The sequence below is a fragment of the Danaus plexippus genome, chromosome 30 (genome assembly GCF_018135715.1).
Source record: "Danaus plexippus chromosome 30, MEX_DaPlex, whole genome shotgun sequence".
NCBI lineage: Eukaryota > Metazoa > Arthropoda > Insecta > Lepidoptera > Nymphalidae > Danaus > Danaus plexippus.
The window spans coordinates 2347387-2368838 of NC_083557.1; the positions used below are offsets into that span (position 1 = coordinate 2347387).

The following is a 21452-nucleotide window of genomic DNA, read 5'->3' on the forward strand; positions in this document are numbered from 1 at the left end:
CAGTAGGGCTGCTTGAAAATTAATAAAAAAAAAAAATCATCAAGATAACATAATAAAACAATTTAAAAGATTTCTCATAGTTGAACGCTCTCGTAGAATAATTTCATTTTATATACATAACTATAACTCCCTAACGATATAATTCACTCGTTTGTAACAGCAACCCTAATTATAGCTTCGAACGATTCAGCGGAATTTATTTTTGTAATCCAAAACATATTTTAATACGAATTGTTAATCAATAAATAAATTAAAAAAAAAAAACGTATATATATATATGTGTGTCATATTTATTTCTGTTATAAAACTGTCTGGGGAATTATATTTGTATTTAAATTTGTACAAATGGGTATGATGTAATGTATGAGAATTATGTAACATATTCTTTAAAAGCAATAAATACTACATTTTCTTTAATACTGTTTTAAGATATTTTATATATATATATGTGTATATATGTATATATGTATATAAAATCATATTATTAATGTTTCAACTTGTATTCATGCACTTTTAAAGTACAAAATTATTATACAACAGTTAAATCCATTCCATAAGTTACAATTATCATTAAATACCCAGCTTGCAATTTTTTTTACATAAAACCTTTTTCTTAGTGACATCATTCAATTCTAACTAAACGAGGCGACGCCAGGCGGCGCTCTTGTCGTATCCTTGCTATCTCCGACATTGATATCCTGTGAAATTATAAATGGCGTCGTTATTAATTCAATTTAATGAATTCTACAACATATATATATATATTTTAAGATAACTTCGAGGCTATATTTTTTTTTACCAAAATTTTAATTCAATTTTCACTCGAATGTACTTCGTTTGTGTGTGTTAATGTATATAATAAAGCACTTACTAGTAGGTGTGTGTTATGTGCGTGTGTTTGTATGTGTTACCTCAAGAGAAGAACAAGTGCCAAGAAGTCGCAGATCACCAACATGTAAAACACATAAGACCAACTGACACCAGATACCAAGCCGGCCATCTGTGGACCAACAGCAGCGCCTACAACAATCAACAGTTATATATATTTATAACTTTATTTATGGCTTAATTAAAAAAACAAGTGTTACAAGTGGCGCCATCTGTTCCGTACTAACTATAATATACTATAAACCTTTGAATTATCTTTATGACTGATTATAATTAATCATAACACTGAGCCATTGTAGTTTTGTAATGGCAACGTTTAAGTATGGACTTGTATTTGGAGACTATGGCTTCAGACGTTCTGTAGGACATTACTGGATATGACGCTGAACATTAAATATCAAGACTGAAACTTTACCTCGAACACAATAACGTTAGTAGCATGTAGTTAGTTTAGAATAATTACTATTTATATAATATTTTAATTTTTCACTTACCGATACTACCAGTACCGTCAATGATGGCCGTGACAGTGGCCAATGCTTGGGCGTCACCAGCCAAGCTGCTGTGTGTACCTTTATGGGCAAAAAATAATACATTTATATATAAAAATATATTTTGTATATAGTAATTCCCTTGATAATATACTAATTAACAAAATTTTATACCATACAGAACTATCAACTACGGCCAGTGAAACTAGATAAAAAGTGTAAACTAACAAATTAACTGTCACTGATATCCATAGACATATTAAAAATGTAGCAGACTTAGATAAAGTTATCTTAATTTTCAAGTTAAGACGCAAGTTAAAAAAGGCTATTTACATTCGGTACACTATTAATATAGAATTTAAATCACTTAGATGTCTATTATTACAAACTACATATAATGTTATATTCATTAACATATATATATATACATATTTAAATTATAGAATAGTTTTCATGTTGGTACCTAGTTCCGCGCTGACGGCCGTTGTGATGAGAGCGTATGGTCCATTAACTAGGACTCCGGCCACAACTAGCAGGCACACGTTCAGAATGTACGTGGTCGCACCCCATTGGAGATACGCGAGCAGCTGATAAATATACCATCTTATTATCACATACGAGTCAAATCACAAGAAAAAGCAAGTTCAGAACCTAGTTAATATGTAACTCACTGTGGGCACACATAATGCGTAAAATCCCACACATACAACACCAGGACAACCCGCCCAGTCCGCCAGTAACCCGGCTAGAGCCGCGCCCACCACGCCACCCACGTCAAACGCTGTGCTCAACTCACTAGACTGCTTTGGAGTTAGATTAGCTGCAAATAATATTAAAAATAAACACAAGCTGCAAATATATACGAATATTTAAAATCTGACCACATGGATGCGATTGTAGCATTTCATCAAATAGAAAATGCCCTTTATAACTTTACAATTCTTAAATATTTTGTTTGCATATTTTTTAATTCTTGTCTTTTGTATACCGGTGGGAAGATTAATCAAATTTTGTCTTTTAAAAATAATATTTCTCCTCAAAATAGTATTATTCGACATTGTCATCATTTTTTGTTTACTTTGACGACATTTGGCTCTATTCAGGTAAGGAGAACAATTAATATATTTTTATAATTAACATCAAAGTGGCCGTAGAAACGTAACTTACTTTTTGAAATTTGTATATCAAACTCTAGCTTTATAGCTAGATATATAGGAGAAGCAACATTGAAAAAATATTTTACAGAAACCGTCTCACGCTTTAATACACAGACAGGTGATGATAATAAAAGCGTGGTAAAGAAAAGGCAAGGAAACTCAGACTTTTAAATTCTTCTTAAAAAATACTACAAACGTAGCAATACTCACTGGAACTCTTAATGTACATCGGCAGCCAGTAGAGGAAGGTGTAGCTGACTAGTTTTGCGAAGAAAAGTGACAGTGAAAACTCTATCACTCCGGGTATAGCCAGCGCACGTGTCAGGGACACAGCACCAGCCCTCGGCCGGTTAGATAGAAGACCCGTTTCCTCTGTCACCTCGTCTGAGTGATGCTGTGTGGTTTTTGGGCTTGGTTTTTACTGACTTAACAAATACAGGTTGGATCAAGTCGTTCCAAATTCGTGACATTTCCATTAGGTAGTAATCATCGAGGTACATTACTATTTATATGATATTGCAATTTAATTGAAATAAAACTAATATATTCGGATTTACTATGCTTTTTAAATTATTTTCAACCACTAACTCCCGAAGTTTCGGTTACTTTGCAACAGCTGTGATCACGGACAGACGAGATGTGAACCATCATAGATTGATTACATTAGGTTCTCATTATATTACAATTTAAATTATTCAAGGTCGCAATCTTATTATTTCGAGCACTATATTTAAGCCATGGGTAGATTACAGCAAAGTATTTTTCAGTTCAGAAACAATTGAATCGATTTGTCGCTTCCATATTAAGAGTAAAGATTAAAAATTTGACGTTTCAAATATTATATTAAATTATTTTAAGTATCGATACAATATTAAATTGTTTTAAGTACGGATCGTTCATTGTAGTTTTACGTATCACACAGCTAGGATTTTAAATTAAACTGATAGGTCATATTATTACATTCAAAACTTGATATCTTCTAGGTTTAGATAAAAATGTTTATAATGATTTCATTGATAGAAAATAACAATATATTTTTGGCATTATTGAGAGAATTACTTATAAATAAAATTATGTCATATAAAAATGAAATGAAAATGCAACTGACATGAACGATATTTGAACCTAGGGCTTATTGATGTTATAATTCAGACACTTTCCCAACTGAGCTATCGGCACCAATTGAATCATTTAATAAATTTAATATCTATATTTTAATTTTCATTATACATTGCATATAAATAATTATGTGTGTTAAATAGGCGTTTATTTAATTTGTTAACGATCTTACCGTGTTGGCCGAGTATCGTGAGTGTCGGAGACTCGCCGCCTGCAACATGCTGTTAATGAGTGGGGCATAGACAAAGCGGTGTTCAAACAAAGAGGTGGATTGAAGGAGTATATACTGACAACATTTTTATTGTAAGAAATTTTAAAACATCGTTAAATTAAATACTTAAGACAATATGTTAGAAACTTGATATTTGATAATAATTTTCAATGTGTGATCATCCGGCTACAATACGAAAAAGGATATATATATATTTTTTAGAAATAGTACATACATCGAAAATAAAATTAAAAATATTAAAGAATTAAATGTGACAAATAGGAGCATTCGTAATGGCTTGGTTAGTTTAAAACTAGCATATTACTGATACACAGCAAATGCACAGATGCTATTCACTGTGTGTGCGTTCGTTGTGATAGATGTCATGAAAGTGAGTGAGTTAGGAGAGCGGCGTGTGGAAATGCGTTTTCTGAGTTACATATAGCAATTTCACATACCTGATCACCAACGATCACTTCGGACACATCTTCATCTGAACTGTGGGACGTTCTACTTGGCTGTAATTAAAATCAAAAGCACTGATTAAGACTACCTGCCAGTTCCAATATGGGGTCCCCCAAGGTTCGAACCTGGACTACTCCTCGTATATAAATGGTGGACTCACAGATATCCTCTCAGTCGTGATGCCGACATACTTCGGCTCAGGAGCCAGGAACAGGAAAACAATAAACGCAACTACCCCCATTATTAAGGCCGGATAGATGAATGACAGAGACCAGTCGTATTCCACATACTTGGCTGCAGTTATTGTACCTGAATACAAAAAAATATATAAAGATGAAGAGAAAAAAAAACATCTTAGATAACAATTAAATATATCCCTACCTAAAATATTTCCTAATGACGTATGCGAGTTCCAAAGACCGAATATAAGACCTTTTTTTGCGTTCCCGAACCATTTGCCGACTATGGCGACCGTGCCTGGCCAGCCTGTTGTCTGAGCTATTCCAGCACCTGCCTTTTTTATTCAAATATTTTTAAGCTCATATCACGTTAAACTCACATGTAAATTAAAATATTCGGTATTATAGGCCAATCACGTAACTGAGTCTTTGATTGAAGTGTGAAAGAGGAGAGCGGATTGGGCATTAAGTTCTGAGGAGACAATTACGTTATCCCATAGACATAGATTTACTATATCCTTTAAATAAACAAAGTTAGTTTAAATGAAGTTTAAAAACATGAAAATAACTTATTGATTTAATTAAATATACCATCAATTGTCTAATCTGGGATAAAATTATCTATACGTATCTATTTATTTACCTGTACAATTAGATAGAAGGATATATCATGTATATCCAAGGTCCGACCTAGTCCGAACAAGTAGCAGAATACAGCGGACACTAACATGCCGAGAGACAGGAAGTATCTTAGATCAACTCTCTCAGCTATCATGCCTGGAAGAGAACTCCCCGTTTAACTTGTGGAGGAATAAATGAAACTAATATTCTGTGATAACTACGCGTTTATTTTTTTATTCTTAAAACTACATAATCCCGACGTTTTCGTCACTTTGCTTACATTCACATCTCGTCTGCCCGCGATCACGGTCGCTGCGAAGCAACCGAAACGTCGAGTATGTTGTTTTTAAAATAATAAAAAACGCGTAGTAATCAGAAAAAATTAGTTTCATTTAAATGAATACTCGTATATGTCTTACATCTCATGTCTATAGTAACATACCAAAACCACGATAAGTAACATTTTTTTTTTTATATAAACGATGGTTTAAATTTTTTTGCCGGCATGAACGAATTATATTATATAAAAATAAATACTTTTTCCACTTATATATATTTAATCTATTTAAATTTCATATGTTTTATGACCTAACTTTAAATTTTTGTAACTACCTTACCAGATATAAACATGGCTCCGGCGTAGCAGAACAAGAAAGCTGAATCCAGTGTACCCAATAGCGTATTAGCATCATGTGTGTCTGAAAAGGCAACAGTTTTTTGGAATTTTCTAGAAGAAATAAATCACAAACTACCTTCATTGCCGATTATGTTAGCATCTATACGAATAGCGTCAATACCTAAAATCAACTTTAGAACTATTGTTGAATAATATATTTTTAGGATCTGAAGATAAATTAAAGTCGAAAAAACTTAGCTTGAAGCATGTATCCCATACAAATTTTTTGTTCAGTTAAACATTATATCTTTTCCATTACTGTAATGGAAATTATACTTCATTTATTACTCTGTTGCTGAATATTTTTGGGTGCAATATTTAATTTTATATATACATATATATAAAGGATATAACATTGAGTAATTTGAAGTCCCAATTTTGTCACTTCACAGTATTTTTTGGGGGAAAGTTTTGAAAGTATAATTGTATAAAAATAAAAAAACTATAAAAGTTGCTTCTTTATACCGGTAAACATTATTAAATGACCGGTAAACGAAAATAAATAATTAAAAATTATCACACATTAAAACAACTTTTCATCATTTTATAATCCGTATATTATGCACCTTCCACAAAATATATATAGATAAAAAAAAATAACATAATTAGTTCTCTAAAAAAAAAAAAAACAATGTTTGCTTTTAGACAAAAAACAATAATATTAATTTTACAGACGTAAATTACGAATTATTATAGTTTGAACAAGCAAGCTTAGCGATTGTTGAAATATAAAACGTGTTTTTGTTATTGTAAAGCAACGATTAGGAATTAGGTTCGAATTACCGCTACATAGCTAATATTACGATTTCATATACTTATCTGGATTTTAAATGAATCATTTATGCATGTACCAAAAAAATAACAATGATATTTACAATATTATAACACAAATGTTACGCATAAAGGACCGTTTATATCTTTATAGAGATCACTGCCTAAAACCATTTCGATAGAGGAAAAAAAGGAGAAAAAGTGTAGGTGTATAAAGATAAATAAGAGAAGATGAAAAAGATACACTCAAAGAAGGATACGAATAAATATATAATTAGTGCCCTAGCAAGAAGAATTACATCAGTGTAATGAGATTTAATAAAACATTGGTGGGAGAGAATTTAATAAAGATCAGTATGAATGATAAAGTCGTGGTGCACCCACCCTTTGTTCATCATCAGTTTTATGTGCAATAAAGAATTAACTAAATTAATCACGTCTATATATACTTACTAAACGGCGCCCAATTACACCATTGGTCGTCCCCGGGTCTGATGTCCGGGGGTGGCGTCAAGCCGCTGCAGTTCTGATGGAGAATGCTCTTCACCACGGATATCGGCTTCCTCGTCAGGTGGTACGTCATATAGGTGAAGTACGTCAACACCAGAACACTGGCTTGATACCTACAGTATTGTGGTGCTTTTTAAATACGTCTAATATTAGAATTCTAAATAATATTGATATTAATTGATGATAGTGTTAATATTTATTTGATTTCCATAGAGATATGTGTTGAATATTGTTTTGTAATAATTTTTTTTGTATTGTTTCGTATAACACTGAACAGCTTCTTTGTTTTAATAATGTTACTAAGGATTATGAGCTAGTATACTGAATTTATAACATATAACTAGTCATGACCCCGCATGACTAGTTATATGTTGTGGCGTTACGTAAAACATATAATAACGTATTACGTGATATATAAAAAATTTAAGCCGCCGAGACGAGACATGTTATAAGGCAGTCTTGAAGTTTAGATGTTTACCTTCACACCAATCGTCACGAATAAGATGTTATATATATGTATGTTTGGTATATCTTTATCTTACATCTAGAAAACTAATATTTTCAAATAATGCAAAGTAACCGATACGTCGGGATTATGTAGTTTATATTAATAAAAAAACGTGTTGTAAATCAGAAAATATTAGTTAAGGTGTTTCGCTTTGAGATTAATGAGTTTGTTCTAGTTAAAGTTTGGTATGTTATTTAAAGGTACATACCGGCTTTATAAGACAACTATATTTTTTAATGATTTTGTTAGAAACCTAAATATATATATGTATATATATATATCGCTAACATTGAAAATTGAAAAAAATTGTTAGAATGGACGCGAGTAGAAATTGAACGAATTTAATTAAATTTATAATTGGATGGAAAGTTGTATTTTTATTCTATACTAGTATTTGCCCGCAACTTCGTTTAGATATTTTAATATTAAACAGGTCTAAATTAATAATGTTAAATGAATAAGAATTTTTTTTGTGTCACGTACAAAATATATTTTTGTCTCAATCCATTATTGAGATAAAGTACTCGAAATATATTATTCATATCACTAAAAGTTTCGTCAAAATCCGCTCAGCAGTTACCACGTGAAAGAGTTTAAGACTTTCGCGATTTATTTTAGAAATTAAAAAACAGCTTTGCTAACTAGCTTATGTAAATTAGGTCTTTAATGAAATTATACCGTAATGTTTTGTTTTTCCACGCAAAATCACTATAGACATAGCAAGTGTGACGAACTTGATAGACAACATTTTCTTAATAGAATTTACAACTTTTAATAGTACACAAATAAAAATCGTTTTAATAATACACACACATACACACACACACACATACATATATATATAGTAGTAGTCGTATAAATATTATCTATATATATATATATATATATAGATAATATTTATACGACTAGAAGGTTAATCTGACTTTTCTTTTAACGACTAAATAACATTGTCTGAAATATGTCTTCTTACCGGAGGTATAGTAATGTTATTATTAAGAAAATGAGAAAAAAAATATTTCTTGGAAAAAAAATATGGTCTTCAGCGTACTTAAAGAGATGGCCCTTTTTAATAGTAAATATTTTATATCAAATTTAACGATTTATTTTTGACTGTAGTTGAAACAAAATCGGTAGAATAAAAAAAATATTTTAAGCCATAATAGATTTATTTTTTCGCACAAGTGACCTGTTTCCATTTCACGACGTTTTTTTTTTGTTCTGAAGATATTTTAACTTATCTTGACCTAAATATTTACTTCATATTTATGAAAAAAATTCGGAAACAATTTCATTTGCGATTTTTTTTTACGTGAGTACTTAACTACATTGTGTTCAGTCACAAGTTGTTTACCACACGTTTGTACTGTCGAACTACATACGAAGCGTAAAAAATTTTTGATACATATAGCATTAACATCAAATATAGTATGATATATTAACATATGTTCGAGAACTTTTAACGGTAAACCGTTCGTATGAAGTGTAAAAACGCAAACTTTACTAAGCTCATTTGAAGCAACAGAAATTCTAAATTCAAAACAGATAACTACAGTCATACGATAATTTATCTAAAACATAACACATTATAAACGTAGTATAGCTTAATCAGTATGTAATTAACATACTACATATATTACTCTGTGACTCACATTTGATAATCAGTATTCATACAAAAATAACAGCTATATATATATATATATATGTATATGTTTTCATCTAACTGAATTGAACTGAACTGTTTTAGATCTACTAACAAGTTACTAATTGTGACTTCAGTCGAGGCTGTAAAATTTTATTTTATTCAAAAGTTAATCTCGGATCGTATCTCCATTCTGCATGACACTGGCAGAATATAGTGTGCATGTCTCTGCACGTATGAAGGCCATATTTAAAACGACCAACCAACAGCTATACAATTGCAACCCAGTTTGTATGTGATTATACAAAAATTTTCTATACATTTTCCATCTCTCTAATACAATCTGTATTACCGATTAAAAGCATATCACTGATAATGTTTCTGCCAGAAAATAAGATATTAATATTGTAAATGATATATATTCCCGTACACAAACATATATGAATAGGAAGTGTTTATAGGAAAATTGTATTCGACTCAACAGCAACTTTGTGTAATAAAACTATTGCAATTACTTCCTCTTTATTTTGATATTATAATTTACAATATATTGGCGCGAAAATAAGGAAACGCAATGACGAATAATATAAAAGAAAAGATTCCAAATTCAAAAATATATAGTTTTTATTTTTAATTCCAACAGTATTTACAGCCAGACCATAATATATTTTTATTTGGCCAGTTTTATTGATACAGTCTTCACTACATATTCTTTTATTTAAATATAATACCACAAATTGTTATCACACCGACTAAATCTCCTTGTAGTGGCTTTTTAAAAGGAAATCTTGATTATCTTATAATGATAACAGAAATTAAAAACATTATTTAATATCACTGATATGCTTACAACAGATAAAAAATACGTCTTTTTATTTAAATTAATTGCTGTAAAACTGTGTTTATTACAGGAGTTGCCAACATTACCCGCGTTTGTTTCTCCGATGTTGGTACTAATTTTATTTTTTGTGTTAATAGATGATAATAAAATTTTATAGATAATTTTATTGTTAATAAAAAGCCTTTACTTGCATGACATGCCAGGTAACAATAACTTATAAGACACTTGTATTATCTACGAAAGAATTTCTTCCCAAATTTCGTGGATTTTAAAGTTTACAATGAGGAAATCTATCAAAGAAAAAAATTTTCAATATCAGAGTGAATAATGAAATGGAATGATAAATTATTTTTAAATTTAGTTAAGTAAAGAGAGGAGCTTGGATGGTGGAGGTAAGGGGTTTAACATGCGTCAGATAGGGGCTCCTTAAACCTACACCTGGGTCGCAAGTCCCAGGCACTGTTGAAGCTCCTCTCTCAGCAACGCAATAAACCTTGCACTCCATGGAATGGTGAATCCATAGAATGATGAGAAGTTTTGTCTTACTGAACAGGTTAATCGGAAATTAATTTTTGAGAAATCACTTTTAGAGATAAGGCAACCTTAGTGCTATAAAATTTATGTTTTGTTGATTTTATATTCATGTTGTAAGCATTTAAAATATTCATTGTCTAAAGTACAGAATTAGTATTTGGTAATCTATATCACAGAATTAATTAATATAATTATAAAATACAATTATAGTAAGGTTTTTAAAGTCACTTTAATACATTGCAATTGTCCTTCAATTCGATATTTTTAGGTATTTTATTTATAATAAATAATTTTTGTGAGTACAGTATACATTTTAAATTGTTGTTAGATAAGGGAAAAAAATGAAATAATAAAAATATACGAACCATCGCAATCTATTTATCTGTAACCGCGGACACATCCAGGAACTGAATTTTTGTAAGCATTGTATACCAACAGGTGCGTCTCGGCTGACACCGTTCATTTTGAACAATTTAAAACACTTCCTTCTCATAAAAACTATTTGTTTCACAGAAAAACACCGGAAGCACTATCGCACTTTTATATCTCACACTGAATACCATAGCATTTTTTGTTATTTCTTTGTTTTATTTAAAGCAAAATAAAAGCGTCGAAAATGTATTCTATCAATGTGCGACTACAAATAAATAGTCCTTGTAGAATATAAAATTGAAATATAATCGTAGTATATCTAAAAAAAATATTCAATTAATTAAATATACTTATAATATCTAAAATGTATGCAATGTTTTACACTCTTCATTCAACAGTAAACTTTTGACACGTACCCGTTTCAAATTTCTATCAATAGTCAATGTCAAATTACTTTTTAAAAATATTTCTGAACGAGGCAAAGAGTTTCTTATGTTATGCCTAAATAAGTGAAACATTTGTTTAAATACATAGATTTAAGGGTTTGTCCATTAACATTTTCATATTATTTCATATTACTAGACAAAATTTAATAAACACAAATATTGTCATCATGGTCGTAAAACTTTGATTTTAAAATATAATTATTAACTTTTAATATTACTAACATAATATTAAAAGGTAATATGATTTATAATTACACTCTTATTTAACAATATCGTAACTATTTTTCATTTAATGAATTTCAAATATTTATTGTCTTTGAAAACAATTATAACCGAATAGTATTTCATACTTTTATTTTGATTTTGCATCAGAAGTGTTTATTTTTACACGGTCTATTCAAATAAAAATTAACGGATATTTCATGGTTTTAATTTTACTCTCCTCTCCATAGTTTTCTTCACAATTAAAATATATATTTCGGTCCATACTCATTTTAACCTCCACTTTAGAAATGTATTCAAATTAAAGATAAATTGAAATCTCGACATGAAAAATACTTAATAGAAATATAAATAAATTAAGTCACAATTTTATCAATATGGACATTTTTAATCAGCCACTTGTTAATAACAAAACAATTATTTTTCTTACACATTATTAACACATTTTAATGGCTCATGTAATTAATTAATAAACTGTTTATAATGTGTTTACTATCTTTGCGAGAAGTATGTCAAAACACATTGTAAGGCTTTTTTATTTAATAACTGACATATGCACTGATCTTTTCTTTCAACCACGATAGACTCAGTGATTTTAATTTATTTTATTAAACAATTTTAGATACTTTTTGCTGTATGCCTTACGTCGGTTTTAAGTAACATTAATATACGTCGTGGAGGTTGGCTGGATCGCGTCGTTGAATATTACAAGAACAGATTCTATGACGATCTTAAAAAGACGCCACCCGTCAAAATTAAAGGTACGTTAATTTTTTATACAAATTTGCAGTATGTTAAGTAAGTTGCATTTTGATAAGTAAGTTCATTAAAAAAGATCGTGCTGCAGATAGTGCTGCCAGCTCAAAAAAAAAATTGATTCTTTATTTGAGAAGAATGAAATGAAACTTGAAAAAAAACATCGAAAAATTGTTAACATTTAAAAAAAGGAAAAAAAATGTTTCTTAATGTTGTATTTTAACCTGAGATATGAAATAAAATGATTTGTTGTTATGGAAACCATTGCTAACGCACTATAATTAAAAATCTATCACAGCCAGGATCGAACGACCCCCTCCCGGGTACATAGACTCAACTCAATGGGACTATAACTCAGTGATACGTCTCTTAAGCCTTTTAAGAGACAGTGAAGATTCAACCGAAGTCAGACGAGTAATATCTCGCACTTTGAGATCCAGCCGAAGGTTTATGTCGATTTCTGAAAGCTTACAAGTCTTCCCGAGCTTAGCAAAGGTTTATTTGCTATTATTTTCTATCAGGCGTTTTTTATTTCTCGGAATAAATAATAACCTGCACCTATACTATACTAAAAATTTTTTTTTTTTGAATGATATGCTGTGTTGAAAAGTTTTGACAAATATATTTTTTAGGAATACTTTTTATTCAGTTGTAAACGTGCAAAGAATTATATACTTTTGCATTAAGCCTATTAATGATATTATGGGATTTTTTTAAAGTATAATTATATTAACTTTACTGATACTGGTTAATTAGACTATTTATGTTCAAACCTTAAAAATTAAGAAACCAAATCCAATTTGAGCTTTGTTTTCCCGCGACTTTATTCACAGCGAACACTTAAGCTAGTACAGTGCTAAAAATCTCAAGTATACTTTTAATAATGATATTCATAACGTTTCAAAAAATGCCTTCCCATTACCGTATATAGCCAGTGTTATTAAGAAAACTTTTTTTAATATTGCAACCAAAGATATGTGATGAGTATAGTTTAGATTATTTATATATGACCATGTGATCATAAATGATCACGTCTGAACATTTATAGGGTCATCCGAACGACTTCTATTATTCTATGGATTCTGGTGAATATTACGCCGACGTGCCCGGCGCGAACGCGAAACCTTTGTACGACGATGACGTCATCGTAGTTAGCAACCCTGTCGAAGCCAGACTGCCAAGCGCTAGGATCAGTGTGCAACTACTTAAGTATTCAATAAAAAATATATTTTACATCTTATATTTAATTATGTATATATAATAAATAACTAATTTAATTAATTTTATATTAATGATAAGTAAACATATGTATAAATGTATAGATTAAAAAGTTTTTTTTTTTTCAGAGCCATTTTAGAAAAGAGGGCGTTAGCTGCTCGTTATATGACGACAACTTTAAAAACTTTGTACGTCGTTTTGATTAGATTGTTATAGACTTTTTTGTGTGTTTTGTTTATATAAAAGAAATAGATTCCAGTTTTATGACTGAATTTTTAAAAGTTAAATTGGTGAGTTGGGAGTATAATTTAGTTTAAATGAAAATAATATTATTGGGATATACTACGCGTCCTTTATTTTTGTAAAAAACTACATACTCCCGACGTTTTGGTTACTATTCAGCAGCCGTGACCACGGGCAGACGAGATGTGAATGATCTCGTATAATAATATTAGTTTCATTTAAATGAATAAAACTCGTGAAAGTCTTAGATCTCAGTATAATTTAGTTATTAAAGAATGTAGGGAGCAATATGGGTTTATTGTGCTCCTGAAATTATAAACTTATCCTTAATTTGGAATTTACATGAAATTAACAACTCAAAACGTATTATTTTAAAATATTTGTTTAATATATATATTGGAATAAATTATTATGTTTCAGCCCTTGGTTGCCAATCAATTTCACGATAGGCAACGACACGGAAGGTACGTTAAAATTTGATTTATTAATTTAAATTAAATAACGATATATTTTTTGTACTCTGATTTGAAATTTACATTATATTTTTATTCCTGAAAATAGAGTTAGCACTATTTCAGGAATCGTGTTTCAAAAACACTATTTAAAAATATGTATAATTTCTTTTCTTGTCAGTCATTTGAATTTCTTAATATAACATGATTATTTTTCTAATATTGTAAACAGTTCCAATTTTGAAAAAAAAACCATAAATTTCTAATAAAAAAAAATACAATAAGAATATACAAAACATTTAAAAATATTTTAAAAGTTATATCTTTTCTGTGTTAAGTTGGCAGTACTCGTATGTACGGTTTGAAAATCAGCTTTAAGACATATTTCGCGGCCATTATCATAACATAATATAATAATATGCGTACTGATATATACATTTACATTACATTACATATTATTATAGATCTTCTTCGATGTATTTCATATATGTATGCTAATTGAATAAATACCTACTATTAATTTTATTATATATATATAGCTACGTCAGAAGCAGCTATCGCTGGGGAAGTTACTGGAGGCACTGGAGGCGGAAATACGACTGGCGGTGGTGCCACTGGTGCTGCAACCAAATAAAAAAAAAACAACTCAATGAATAAAAACATATTACATTCAATTAATTTCATTTATAATATTACGAGCTCACTAATGAACTCACTAGGAATAGGTTCGTCGTAGATTTGTACGCGGCAGAAGTGGGATCGTTATGGATAAGTACTAAATCTCTCTACTACTCACTATTAAAAGACTTGGAACTGTCCAGAACTAACATAAATTCATTCTTTGAACGTACTTCGAAGGCAGATCTAGTAGGTACTTTTCAAATTTGGTTAGGTAGAGAGAGGTGATTGGACGGTGGAGGTGAGCGTTTAACGCGCGTTAGATAGGGGCCCCTTAAACCTACACCTGGGTCTCAAGTCACAGGCACTCTCCCTGCAGCGCAATAGACCCGGCATCCACACGGTGAATCCATGGAATAGCGATAAGTTTTGTCTCGTTTCTGGTATCAATTTAATTGGGACGAAGTTTAAATGTGACAGTTTTGTAAACTATTGGGCAACACGTTTACAAAACGAATTATGAACGAATAGTTGTTGTTCTAACTCATTTCTAAGGGGCACACATTAACTGCGTGACCTCAAAGCTGAAATAAGAAATATCTCTTCAATTCTTACTGAAATGGAGATCAAAAGTGTAAACGAACATTACTATAAAACATACATTCTAATACAAATTTAAATAGTTTGACTATTGAAACAGATTCATTTTAAGTAACCTTTAAGTTAAATTTATTTTTGTATTTTAATGTAGTTTTCTACATTAAAATGTAAAGGGTTCGGATTATATTAAATTTCACTAAATATCACTAAAGAGGAGTCTCCTAATGTCTTTTTAAAATGTTTTTTTTTTATCTTTTAAAACAGATTTTTGATATGGTTCGTTGTTATTTATTTCTTATATTCAAAATAAAAGCACACGTTTACAATTAATATAATTTATTCTTTGACTGGCGGCCATTGTAAATGTACAGCTGTAACGTCCAGCGCCAGCAGGTCCACTCGGGATCCCATCACGTCTCCCAAGGACGGGGTACTCCGCCCCAACTCGCCGTGCACCCACTCCTTGACGTAAGTCCCCGCGGAAGTGCGGACAAACAAACGAAACAACTGAGGATGTTCTACAACATATAATTTAATGTCACCAACAATTCCATACTATAACTATATATACATATTTAGGGAACACACATTTAATTTGAACCGAAATCTTAAATTCCCGAACGCACACCAAGTGACGTTAGAGCAATGACGTTTGATTTGTTCACTTTTACGCGGGAAAGTATTTGTCGACGCGACTTGTGTGTTTGTAAATTGAATTTAACCTATTAAAGGTGTTTCGGTTCAAGATAATAGTGAGTTTGTTCTAGTTAAGGTTTTATTTGTTATTTAAAAGTTGTGGCTTTATAAGACAACTATATATTTTAATGAGTTTGCTAGAATCCTAAATATATATAACAATATCTTTCGTAAAAAATATTTTTTTATTTTGTATTTTGTCTATAAAACATGAATTAAAAATCGTTTGTACCCATTAACACAGAGTAAAAAAACATATTTGTTAAATATCTCTTTTATCTACCCACCGGGTACAGGCACAGCGGACATTTTCAGAATCTCTCTCTTCCTGACCAGGAGAGGTCGTCGATGTAGCACTCGGAGAGGAGTCTTCTGTGATATCGTCATCGTTACATCATCCGATTCCTTATAGTCGTTAATCAGTTGCAAGTCTGTGGGCGTCACTGTTATCGGACTGTCTGGAGGGCACTGCGGGAGAATTATCAGGTTATGCGCTCATGGGGTCTTCCAAGCGGATTGTTTACCAAACACCGGGAGGTCTATTTTAATTATAATACAGTGGATCATGATAGTCCACAAACAGTTTATAGGGCAGGGACTATCAAATTTATCGGTTTATAGAGCCAGTGCCCAGTATAATTATGTATAATTCTTTACATAACATCACCTTGTAAGCGACAATCTCGGACCTATAAGCTATGTATGTCCTCTTATGGAGGAATCAAACCGCTACCTTCAGAGACAGCAATCATAATCAGGTCAACACAGCAAAACTTGTTCAACCATACATTAGCGAAGGTTGACAGAAAGATATCTTAAAGCTATGAGATCTAATTGTAAGACTAATATTTTATGTACTATCTGATTTCAATTATTTTCCACATAATATTAAGCTTATATCCTCAAGTAAATTTATGTACGGGAAAGATAAGATCAACTGGTTCAAAATTGAAGGGGGGGGACATCAATTTTTGTTAAGGCTATATATATGTGTGTGTGTGTGTGTTTGTGCGTGTGTATGTGTGTTGAATTAATGTATAATTGAATGTCCAAGTGAGTCAGCCACCCACATCATCATGTTTGGAGTGAGTCAGTTTGATGCACAACGCCTCGTAAGTCTTGCTCTTAGTCTCCTCCCCTTTCTTCAGTAACGCGAGGTCCTCTCTAGAATGTTAAGAAACTCACTATTGATATACAGAGAGGGACATAACAATATTGCTGGATGGATTGATGAAGGTATCCTCGGAACCAGAGCGGTGGATGGTCGGATGGATCTCCGGATGAACGGATGATATCACATCACTAACCTATTGATGGGCACGAGTTTCTTAACAACCACCTCCCCACTTGTAGATATCCTGTCACAGGCTTCATTCAATTCTTCGGATGTCAGCTCTCGCTTGGGATCTGTTATCTGAACGGTTAATACAACACACTTAATAATAATAATAATAAAATATATTCGGACACAGATTAAATTATTGTCACATTCAGTAAATACAGTTAAAAAAAAAACCTGACGTTAGTTAAGCTCTCTCGTTAAGATTATTTTTTAAATTGCCCTGAATCGTCGCGACTGACCCTTACATTGCAACTTTAAAAGTTTAGTATCACTCAACTTTCTGAAATCGACAATCACCATCAGTGATGTACTAACAGACAAAAATTATATTTTTACATTAATAGCTGATCGAGGAACGATCTTATTGAAAAATAATAATATTAACAATAATTAATTAACAATATAACTATTCAACAAGTTAAAAAAAAAAATGGGCATAACATTTTTACTTCCCATTTCTTCTTGTAAGATATAGAAACATGCAAAGTTATTGGGGAATCACTTGAAATTTAGATTAATTGACCTTAATTTTTTTCTATTACTGTGTTTATAAAAAAATAAAATAAACTTAGGAAACTTTAACCCTCCTTAACGGTCGGCTGTAATGCAACATGGGATGGATACACTTAAAATTTTATACGTTCAAAAATAAACTTTATTATTGTATATATATAAAATTCTTTGTGTCTTTGTAACCTAAATTACCTCAATAGCAAATGGCCTGCCGTCACCCAGGCACCTCACATCAACGTCCTCCCTACCGGCTGCTATAAATTTCAATCTACCCTCACAGTCAACATAGCTGAAACTAAAACATTTGACTGTCTATTAAAATTTATTATATATGTATATAACAAAGATTTATATCAGATAAAATTACATATTATCTTTTTTAATACCATTATTAGATATTTTAAGGAATTACTGAACTGTGAGAGGGTAGTTTTTAAAAACGACTGCCAAATGTTATGATGTTCTTAACGCAACTGTCAGTCAATTCCCAAATTAATATTAACAGTTCAGTTAATCTAACACTATATAAATATTTAATGGCTCACTTGTAAAATTTGGCTATGGGTCCAAATATTATCTCCTGCACTGACGACGGCAGGACCCTCTTACCATCCAAGACCCATGGAGATTGGGGAAGGTTTCTACTCAGCTTTACATACCTGGAAAAACCACAGAAATACCTTGAAGTATCATAATAATGAACAAAAAAGTCTCATAAACATTTAGTTTCAATTAGATAAACACTAAATTTACACACACTCACCTCCCGCACACGTAAATGGGCGCGTGTGTGCATATGACACTAACGCAGTGTGCGTTAGAGCTAACCCGGGATAGAGCATCACCCGCCGCGCGGAAAGAGGACAACGTGGCGGTCTCTAGCGCCTGGAAAATATGCAGATTCGAATCTAGTTTAACTCTAAGATTTTTCAATATTGTGATAATTTAATTTCTACGACACAAACACAAAACGGATCCGTTATAAGGTTAATAAGTTTTCATTTCATTATTTCATTTTTTTAATGTTCTGGATAATATTTATATTCTATATTACAGAAGTAATTTTTATTTTATAGATAAACAAATTATTTGACATTTGTTAGACCGTTTCGCCATCTATTGGCATACAGTGACAACTAAAGGGAACTAAATATATATATAATCATTTTCTTCAAAAGTGAATATTTTATGCGATCGTTATTTGTTAAATTTTAATATATTTAAAGTCAAGTAATCCGTATATAAAATTTGTGATAACTTTTGTTTTAAGAACTTCTTTACTTGTCCATGTTCTACAAAATTCACTTGGTCTCAATATAATTATTTAAAAAAAAATTATACAAAAACGAAATGATGCAAACGTGTCATGTATCAGCCTAATAAGTATAGTTTAAATTCTTTCACCTGACTGTGAACATTAAAAAATCAATATCCTCACTGATCCAATGAATTGAACTTAAATTCAATAGCGTTAAGGTTGAATTTCAATGACCAATCACATGAATACCTGTTCGACTGATCTACGAGTGAATTCTGTAGCAAATCTTCTCCTCTGCCTGCTTCTCTCTTCGAACAGCTGCGGTGAAACCTTCTTGAGGATCTCCAATTCCTACCAAATATTAATAAATTACTAACCTATTTATATAATTGGCAAAATAATATATCCTATATTTATGTATCCATAGATATCGGATGCTAAAAAAGATATAAAAATATTGTTCTTAAGGATTATTATGTATTATTCCTATTAATTGCTTGTCAATTTAAAATATGAATTAATTCAATATTAGTGTAAATTAAAAATGATACAATTTAAAATCAATTTTAAAATGAATCTGTCATTGTGGAAGAGAAATTACTAATATTTTTGGTTATTATATAGAAATTGTGAATGTATGTGTATATATAAATAGCATATATACAAAGAAACACACACACATTCACATACACTCACACACATAGACACAACAAACAATATCAAAAAACCTGTATATCATCATCATAGTCAATATTCAGTGTGACCAACAATGGAGAAATGGCTCCCGAGTCCAGAGTTTTATGGATGTGTCTCGATAAATGTGTACCAAACGACCATTTCCAGGCTTCCTTTAACGGAGTGAGAGAATCTGAAATAAATAGGAAGTAATTTTTTTGAGGTCAAAAAAATTTCTAGCCAGTACACTTAGCGCTAGTACAAATTTCAAAACTACTTACTGAGAGTTTTGAGTTTGTATCAAAAACTTAGATTCATACAATCATGTGAGAATATGTATGGTTTAAAAAAATGTAAAATGAAACTCACTTTATGCAGTTTAATAGTGCAAACGCATAGTAAAGAAACTATGGAGACTAAAGTAAATTTATACCTTTAATATATAATTAATATGTATATACTAACTATGATCATATCCCGGGAACTCGTCAGTGAGTTGCAGGGTGATGACTCGTTCACGTAACATAGTGGCTATTGGTGCAGAGAGGGCGCAGGCGAATGTGTTGCAAGCATAACTGTTAGCATAATACTTTATATATACAACAAGGAATATTTTTGAAACCATAGACAATAATGTTTAATTTTATAAAGCAACAGCATTTTATTTTTGTTCTTACTTTAAATGTAATAAATTAAATCCCATAATATATCACAGTGGTTATTCTGACATATAATATTAGTGTCTAAAAGTATGAGTGCTTGTCTATGATAATTACCCCTTCTTATCGAGGACTTCTTTCACCATATTAATGCTCTCTTGCCAAGTGAATTCCTGTAAAACACCTAAGCAACTGATGCATGTCGCTAATTTAAGTTTCTTAGATGGTGGAGAGCAACCGTTGCCAAAAACTTCAAGACCGTTACTCAATTCATTTATAGTATTACTTGAGTTTAAATTATTCTCTTGTGTATTTTCAATACTTATATCATCTGGTATCTTTATTTCTTCGCTTTGTGATTCATTTACTGCATCACTAAGGTCCTCAATAATTTTACCCGTACATTTTTCAGCGTCTTCTGACGCTTTATTTAAAGTCTCCTCGGCTTGAAACTGAAGCATAATGATAGTGTTTTTAAAAAAATTCTCATTATTTCAGAAGTTATACTGATAATAATTAAATATACTAACTTTTAATGCAAAATTTGTTGGATTGGCATACGCGTTCGAGTTTTTAATACCGAGATATCGAAGGCAGCAAGCTACACAGCAGCCGAGGTTTCTACAATAATTATATATAGCCTTTTCATCCATATTTCTTTACGCTTTCTAGTGAATACTTTACCAAAACGTGGTTAGCCGCAAAACATAAACAAGCAATAACATGTCAGGTGGTAAAATGTCAGTGTCACCAAATATACCAAGATGTATTA

The 21452-nt window shown here is 31.0% G+C and overlaps 3 protein-coding genes across 5 annotated transcripts; 1 reads left to right on the forward strand and 2 right to left on the reverse strand.

Moving 5' to 3' along the window:
• Positions 1-272: 272 nt before the first annotated feature.
• Positions 273-11378, reverse strand: LOC116776450 (glucose-6-phosphate exchanger SLC37A2). Of its 3 annotated transcripts, none has more exons than XM_061525578.1 (14): positions 10976-11378; positions 7032-7201; positions 5749-5829; positions 5154-5287; positions 4713-4845; positions 4492-4640; positions 4325-4384; positions 3828-3866; positions 2747-2930; positions 2051-2199; positions 1843-1966; positions 1383-1460; positions 912-1020; positions 273-698 (listed from the first exon to the last, which is right to left on the reverse strand). In XM_061525578.1, exons 1-14 carry the CDS (start codon positions 11101-11103, stop codon positions 623-625), a joined length of 1614 nt encoding a protein of 537 aa, XP_061381562.1. In that variant the 5' UTR covers positions 11104-11378; the 3' UTR covers positions 273-622. The 3 variants fall into 3 exon arrangements, with proteins under 3 accessions (XP_061381562.1, XP_032525534.2, XP_061381563.1); XM_032669643.2 differs by lacking the exon at positions 10976-11378 and adding an exon at positions 7805-7857; XM_061525579.1 differs by lacking the exon at positions 3828-3866.
• A 699-nt stretch (positions 11379-12077) lies between these two features.
• LOC116776458 (uncharacterized) lies at positions 12078-14993 on the forward strand. Its single transcript, XM_032669662.2, has 7 exons — positions 12078-12174; positions 12273-12411; positions 12705-12901; positions 13455-13615; positions 13753-13812; positions 14288-14331; positions 14859-14993. Exons 1-7 carry the CDS (start codon positions 12160-12162, stop codon positions 14951-14953), a joined length of 711 nt encoding a protein of 236 aa, XP_032525553.1. The 5' UTR covers positions 12078-12159; the 3' UTR covers positions 14954-14993.
• An 863-nt stretch (positions 14994-15856) lies between these two features.
• Positions 15857-21406, reverse strand: LOC116776448 (tRNA pseudouridine synthase Pus10). The gene is made up of 12 exons (XM_032669639.2): positions 21211-21406; positions 20798-21132; positions 20487-20596; positions 20075-20214; positions 19596-19697; positions 18852-18973; positions 18634-18747; positions 18281-18383; positions 17541-17647; positions 17304-17397; positions 16521-16701; positions 15857-16055 (listed from the first exon to the last, which is right to left on the reverse strand). Exons 1-12 carry the CDS (start codon positions 21331-21333, stop codon positions 15874-15876), a joined length of 1713 nt encoding a protein of 570 aa, XP_032525530.2. The 5' UTR covers positions 21334-21406; the 3' UTR covers positions 15857-15873.
• Between the last annotated feature and the right edge of the window lie 46 nt (positions 21407-21452).

Coding starts and splice junctions, on each gene's coding strand:
- LOC116776448 (XM_032669639.2), bottom strand. CDS start 21,333: ATGGATGAAAAGGCTATATATAATTATTGTAGAAACCTCGGCTGCTGT. Junction 21,133..21,210: donor CAACAAATTTTGCATTAAAA/GTTAGTATATTT, acceptor ATTATGCTTCAG/TTTCAAGCCGAGGAGACTTT. Junction 20,215..20,486: donor GTTCCCGGGATATGATCATA/GTTAGTATATAC, acceptor TATTTATTTCAG/ATTCTCTCACTCCGTTAAAG.
- LOC116776458 (XM_032669662.2), top strand. Junction 12,412..12,704: donor GCCACCCGTCAAAATTAAAG/GTACGTTAATTT, acceptor AATCTATCACAG/CCAGGATCGAACGACCCCCT. Junction 13,616..13,752: donor ATCAGTGTGCAACTACTTAA/GTATTCAATAAA, acceptor TTTTTTTTTCAG/AGCCATTTTAGAAAAGAGGG.
- LOC116776450 (XM_061525578.1), bottom strand. CDS start 11,103: ATGAGAAGGAAGTGTTTTAAATTGTTCAAAATGAACGGTGTCAGCCGA. Junction 3,867..4,324: donor AAGTGATCGTTGGTGATCAG/GTATGTGAAATT, acceptor AGCATGTTGCAG/GCGGCGAGTCTCCGACACTC. Junction 2,931..3,827: donor CACGATACTCGGCCAACACG/GTAAGATCGTTA, acceptor AAAACCACACAG/CATCACTCAGACGAGGTGAC.